The sequence below is a fragment of the Cavia porcellus genome, unplaced genomic scaffold (assembly GCF_034190915.1).
Source record: "Cavia porcellus strain 051 isolate PalLab524CR breed Dunkin Hartley unplaced genomic scaffold, mCavPor4.1 scaffold_24, whole genome shotgun sequence".
In the NCBI taxonomy this organism is placed as follows: domain Eukaryota; kingdom Metazoa; phylum Chordata; class Mammalia; order Rodentia; family Caviidae; genus Cavia; species Cavia porcellus.
The window spans coordinates 20312331-20319469 of record NW_026947507.1 but is presented as its reverse complement, the minus strand read 5'-3'; the positions used below and the strand labels follow the sequence as shown (position 1 = coordinate 20319469).

At 33.2% G+C, this 7139-nt stretch overlaps 1 protein-coding gene across 5 annotated transcripts in view; it reads right to left on the bottom strand.

Moving 5' to 3' along the window:
* Positions 1–1316: 1316 nt before the first annotated feature.
* Positions 1317–7139, bottom strand: part of Asb5 (ankyrin repeat and SOCS box containing 5) — a 62490-nt gene continuing 56667 nt past the window's right edge. For all 5 annotated transcript variants that reach the window (XM_063234721.1, XM_063234720.1, XM_003469121.5 and 2 more), the window contains 4 exons: positions 6763–6913; positions 6426–6560; positions 2711–2902; positions 1317–1933 (listed from right to left, as the gene is read on the bottom strand). In XM_063234721.1, the coding sequence (XP_063090791.1) occupies positions 1806–1933; positions 2711–2902; positions 6426–6560; positions 6763–6913 (606 nt within the window). In that variant the 3' untranslated portion in view covers positions 1317–1805. The remainder of the gene's footprint in view (positions 1934–2710; positions 2903–6425; positions 6561–6762; positions 6914–7139) is intronic.

Genomic DNA, 7139 nt, shown 5'->3' with positions numbered 1-7139 from the left:
GAAAGAAAGAAAGAAAGAAAGAAAGGAGGAAGAAAAAGAAAAAAGATTATCCATGAAAGAGAAGAATATTTGAATTATTTTTGCTGATGAGTAACAGCCATTTGAGTGCAGTGCATTATGTGATACCTTTCATTCCCGAAGAGGCCTGTGTTTCTATTTCATTTCTCAAAAACATCAAATCTGTGTTGCGTCATAAAAATTAGACCTTAAATACATTCCTTTCCAAAATCAGTATATATTTCTATATTGCCTTTATATAGTAATTATTTCACTGTATTGCCCTAATATTATGTCAAATTGTAAGTTATTTTGCTCTTTGCCTGTGTGGAATTTTGCCCTTGGGTGTAGGTGTAGGAGGATGTACACGCACATGATTTAGTGTATGTGTGTGGGGGACACATTTTGGATGAGAAGACCTCTGAAGCACTGTATCTATGTTTTGTTCCACATTATTATACTCTCATGTTCATAATACAGTGACTTTAAATGATTCAAGCGTGTGATTTATATTTTCCATCACCTTTTATTCATAAATAAAATACTATTTTGAATAAAGTGTTTTATATCAAGAAATGATGATCTTAGTTTAACAAAGGCATGCTACATTTAAATTCCAGTGTTTCTTTGATAGGACAACCATACTGTGGTTGTCATAAAAATGTATATAAAATTTTAGTGTTTTTAATATTTGATGTTTACCTCTCTTATTCTACAAGACTAACAAAAAAGATGTGTTGTGTTACTCTTTGAATCTAAGACTTTACCACTAATTCAGGGAAAACAATAGTAGAAGACTATTCTGCAAAAAGTAGCTTTAATATGTAATTATTTTAATGAGGTTATTCTATAATAAAACCCATGTTAGTGCCCATCATTCCCTATATTACACATGTATTAGACTGAGCTGTTCTGTAAAATAGGCTTTTAAAGGTCCTGAGCTATACATAATGTGTTGTTTATCAAGTAAGCTACAAATTTATTTCTATTTTTGAAAAGCTTGGCATTTTCTCCAGTTCAGGCACCATTAATTATTTGAGAATTTCTGAAATGGGAGAAGGCCCGGAGCACTGCATGAAAACATGGAAGAGAGACCTTAAGAAGCTGCTCTTGAGGAGGTCTGAAAATAGCCTTAGCAGGTGGAGAATGTTCTCAATATCTTGGGGTGAAAGGGCAGCGCTGGCTTTCAGTCTACTAGTTATTATAAGAGACCTATTTACTGTGGAGAAAAGACTTAGTTCTCTGCGCAGAGGAGAGCAGTTTGTCTTCTCTTCATGAACTGATCATTACAATGACAAGTGTACATTCACCACCATAGATTTGCTGAATGAGAATCATCTTTATTTCAAACTGCATATTGTCTAAGTGGCATTCATATTCTGCATCAATATTAAAAACACAGAGATAAACACAGGAGCCAAAACTAAAGTTAATCCATTCTTTGGAGAACACAGAACCTTTGAAATACAAACAAAATTAAATTACAATTAAATTAAAATTTTAGTAAGAGTTCACGTTTTTCTTTCCTACTTTGAAAAATATATATAAAACGGAGAATCTCTCAATTTTTCCTCAACAATAAGAGGACCATAAGGTATAGATACTTTAAACATATTATAATACTAAAACAGTAAAAATTCATAAAACAAAAGTAATAACTAGTACACTTAAAATGAATATTGATATTTTACTGCTTCCCCATGTAATTTCATATTTACTTTACCCTAGCATAGATTAAAAAGAAATATTCATTATGCAAATGCAATAGAAATTTTTGATTTTTAAGGAATTTTAAACTATTTCACTATTTATCGATACTGTAAGAAATTCTGAAGTAATGTTGGTAGCTGGAGCTGAGCCATAAGATGCAATCTTGATCTTCCTATGCAATTTCGGATACAGAGTCGGCAAAGCTGGCAAAGAGAGCTTGGGGTAGCTGCAAGAAGGCAGGAATATATTTGTTATAAAATCAAAATGAACTTTATAATCAGTAAGTTTCATGAAAGAAATCTTCTATGCAACTTTTTACTAAACTAGGACAGTAAAACCAGTACACCATGAATATTTATGTATTTGCATTGCTTTTATTTGAGACCATATAACCAAGATGCATCTCATGTTATTGAAAACACTGTCATCTTCAGGATTATGAAATTATTGTTGCATTCAAAGCCACAAAAATTCTTCCCTTTGAAGGAGATATAATTAAACTCCAAAAGTGCTACGTACAAAAAGGGGATAAAATTATGCATTTTTCCTCAAGTTAGGTCTAGTTTTAAGTTGAAGTTTTTATAGTCTCTTAACCAAGTTTAACAAATTCTGTTTTGGAGCAAAAGTCTTAAAGGTGAAAATTTTTTCTTATCATATTTCATCAACTCGTTGTAGAACATGCACACCTTAACAAAATTGGTTATCTTTCCAAATATACATGACCATACCTCATACCAGAACCACTAGGTATTATGCATTGGCAAAATAAACTAAATAAATGTGATAAACAATAAGAATAACAAAGCTTAGATATGCCAAAAAATTAAAATAACCATATTTTGCTCATAGATAAAACATAAATTGAAAATGTTCTATTCTCACAAAAATACTCTAAACTATGTCATTATCTTCATTTACCTGCCAAGAAAAAGCTTTGTGATTTCATTTGTTTTAGGCAAATTTGTCTGTGTGTTTTATCAATGTCTGCATCTATCCCTCTTACCTTCTTGTTGAAGCAGAACTCTTTCCACAATGGTATTAGAGGTAGCAACATCTATAGGTCGCAAAAGCTCTGTATTTTTTGCATTGATATCTGCTCCAAATTCTAGCAGTAAATTTACAATTTCTATACTGGATTGCTGAGCAGCAGCATGTAAAGGAGTATCCCAATATTTGCCTTTCTGTACATCAGCACCTATGTATAAAGAGCGACGATAAACACAAACAAATATATTAGATGAATCAGTTACCTCTGGAGAGGGAGCAAGAAAGGCAACTGAGGAAGGTTCCAAAGGAGACTTCATTCTATCTAAAATGAGCTATTTACATGTATATTAACATGTGTACCTTTCACATATTACCCCAATATACATGTTACAAATAAATCTTTTTGGGGGGGACAGGGCCTCACTATATAATTCAGGCTACCCTCAAACTCACTACATATTCCAGGATGACCTCAAACTTGCTATGATCCTTCTGGCTTACCATACCAAGTGCTGAGTTCATAGGTGTGCACCACCACATCCAGCACATATTTCATACATAAAAGCGTAAGCTTTTATATCTGCAGAGATGGTACACACACTTGCTATCATACTGTAAAATATTTTTCTATATGCTTGAAAGATTTCATAATAAGAGGAGATATATAAATTTTTAAATTACTCCAAAATTAATTGCACTAATATAAGCAGAACATGATTAAGTTCATGTGTATTTATTTTCATCAAACACTGAAGTCTTATAATGATCAAGTATGTATTATATTTCTTCTTGTATCCAAAGGCAATAATGTTCTTTGGTTTTTTGAAACTCACAGTGTTAAATATGTGAGCCATTTAGGTAAAATGTGTACTTTTTCCTGCCCTTATTCAATCATGTAGTTTAAATCAATGAATTTAATACAGACATGGAAACTCTCAAATAGAAAAATATAGATCCCCAAAATTGAAGGACCCAATCCATAAATGAGCATCTGAGATGAACACACAGTTCTCAGATGAAGAAATACAAATGGCAAATAAACACATGAAAAAATGTTCACCATCACTAGTCATTAGAGAAATATAAATTAAAACCACACTGAAATTCCTTCTCCCTCCAGCAAGAATGGCCAGGATCCAACAAATGCTGGAGAGGCTGTTGGGAAAAAGGAACTCTCCTGCGCTGTTGAGGGGAGCGTAGACTGGTGCAACCACTGTGGAGGTGAGTCTGGAGATTCCTCAAAAAGCTAGGATTGGAAGTCCCATTCGACCCAGCTATTCCACTTCTAGGCATATTTCCAGAAGAACTGAAAATATCATACCACAGTGATACATGTGCACCCATGTTTACAGCAGCACAATTTTTAATAGCCAGATCTTGGAAACAACCTAACTGTCCATCAACTGAGGAGTGGATAAAAAAGCTGTGGTACTTTTATATAATGGAATACTACTCAGCTATAAAGAATGATCACATTGAGATATTTATAAATAAATGGGTGCAACTTGAGACCATACTCATAAGCGAAATAAATCAAACTCACATGTATAAGTACTGTATAGTCTCCCTAGTATAAGAAATGATAAGAGAACATAAGACTTTATGGTAATCATGATTCCCCATTACATTGCTTTGAAGCCTTATAATGATTGCTTTCATTAGTTGGAATGGGTATATCCTGGTTTGTTTGATTTTATTATTTGTGATAGTATGAACAGATATTTTGAAGAAAACAAGTCATTATAATAGCCAGTGCTGAATTAATATCATCTTACTCTGAAGTCCTACCATGTTTTTGTTCTTCTGTTTCCATTGGTTCTATCATGTTGTATCTTATCGGATTGTATTACATGTGATAGTGTGAATAAATTTTCTATGGAAAATGAGATAATAGAGTAGCCATTGTTCATTTTCTGTTATTTGGTTCTGAATGCCATGTAATACTTTCATTGTCTTGAATGGTTTTATACTATTTTGTTATCTTTGCTACTACTGTATACGAAGTTATGCTCAGCTATTTCAAAGAAAAAGATATTATGGTAGCTACTGTTAATATCAGGTTGTCTTCTGGTGAAATACTGTGTTGCTTACATTGTTCTGTTCTGATCTGCTTTGTTATATCCTGTGTTGTCTTAATCTCTTTAAAATAAAAAAACAATTTTGCTTTCTTTGAAAAAAAAAATACATTAGTGATATCTGTATATCACTAATGATATACAATAACTTTAAAAAAAATGCTTATGTTAACAAATACAACCCTACACCAGAAGTTATCTAATGCATTTAGTGCATGGCCTGACAGATGGTAGTCACTCATGTATAATAAGTAAATGCAGTTCAACATTGTAAAATAGTAATAGAGTTACAAAACCACAGAATTCCTTTCAATAAAAATGCATAAGTTTAGCACCTGCTTGGCATGTGCAAAGTCATGAGTTTAATCCCTGCCACCAAAAAAAAAAAAAAAAATGCGTAAGTTCTTTTCAACTTTGTTTTCTAATCCTGTTTGTAAAATTAATGATTATCTACAAGAAATAATATGTTTTATGAGTTCCTTTATGGACCTCTACTACTTACAAATTTCAATAAATGCAATTATTTCAATTTTTTAAAAAAAGAAATATAAAATGTTCAGTGAAGCAATTACATTCTATAGCAAAATTTCCATAGAGAAATCATAAACGTAGCAGGTTATATCAATTTTATGAGAGACTAGAGCCTAAATTACTAACAGCAGTACTCAATTACAGCACTTTTTCAAAGTTTTTAAAAAATCATTATAAAAATATGCGGTAGAAGAAATAAATTTCTAGCAAAATAAAGATAGATGATAAAATATAAACTCTTGGTTATGCAAAATTTGTGGGAGAACATGACTAGAAAATCATGATCAATAATTATTAACAGAACTCATGTTTTAAAGACTATAGATGTAAGGAGAATGAAATAATAGATAAAGATCTTCCTTGCATGAAAGAATTTATAAGTTAGCTGAGATAGTGTGAGTAACACATAGAAATGGGTTTACTAAAAATGAATAGAGTCAAATGACTGTTATAAAAAGTAGAAAATCATTTGCTCATTTATGTAATGTTCTAGCTATTTGTAGCACATGCAACAGAGGCATTGTAATAAAGAAAAGAAATGATGGAGGGTGTACGCATCATCCCTGTCCTAAAGGAGCTCCTGGGTGCATGGTGGAAGAGACCATTATGCTCTCAATAGATCATAATAGATGCTGAACTTTGAGGAACTCAGTTATTCATGACAGTAGAAAAAGATATTAAATTATTCCATGTAAACAGGACATAATGTACAAAATCCAGGACAGTGCATGCATTTTTGTGGTTGCTAGAAGTTAAAACTATCCAAGAAATTTCTATCCCTAAAATTACTCCTGATGTATTTGCTCAAAGGTAATGTACACTTAGAAAGATCACACTCAAGCTGGAGTATTTTAATTTCGCGGAGTTTTATAAGTAGGGCTTTCAGACTCTATTTACATACCCAAATGTCTGCTATGCTGTGCATGTGAAACAGTGAGATTATATTTACCTGGCGCTTCAAGCGCTATTAGTAATGCAGTCTTTTTTATTGGTTATATACTTAAAAGAGAATGTTTATAAAGAGAACATTTGTAAAGCAGTAAGATACAATTTCAAAAGAAGCTGAGTTAGAGAAATAATTACTATGGGTATGGACAGAAAAGAAAATGTCTTAAAGAAAATTACCAGCATAAAGAAGCAGCCGGACGCAATGGAATTGCTGTGACATACAAGCGACATAGAGAGGCGTTCCCAAATGAGGAATATCTTGGTCAACATCTGTGCCCCAGGATATCAGTATGTCAAGACATTCGTGGTGACCTGCCAACACAAAGTAGCAGTGAGATTCCTTTCACTTGTGCCTATTCAGCCCACATTCATCACAAACTATGCTTCCCCTTAAGTGTAATTCATTGTGATGGAAATGAAGCAATGCATTAAAAAAAAAAAAAAAACCAACACCCCCCCCCACCACACACACACACACACACTTCCTCTTCATTTACTCCCATAACTGAATTACCTTTACTGGCAGCCTCATGTATGGGAGACGGGAGACAGGACTCTAGCTGGGCTTTGGCACCATACTCCAGAAGAAGTTCCATACAGCTTGCACTGCCTTGTGAGCATGCGTTGAATAATGGAGTCACACCATCTATCGTGATTGCATTTACCTACACCAAACCCAAAAGCTAAGAATAAGACTCATACATCATACATGATTAACTTAGTTTTGAAATTTCAAAAGCCATGCTGTCTGCCAGCTGCATTAGCTGGGAAGACATGTGCAGTAAATAAGACAAAGTATACTGAGTTCATACCCACCCACAGGAAAAGCTTTAAGACTTCAAAAGATAGACATGATGAGGCAGATAATTCACAGCAGTAGGCAAGCGACTC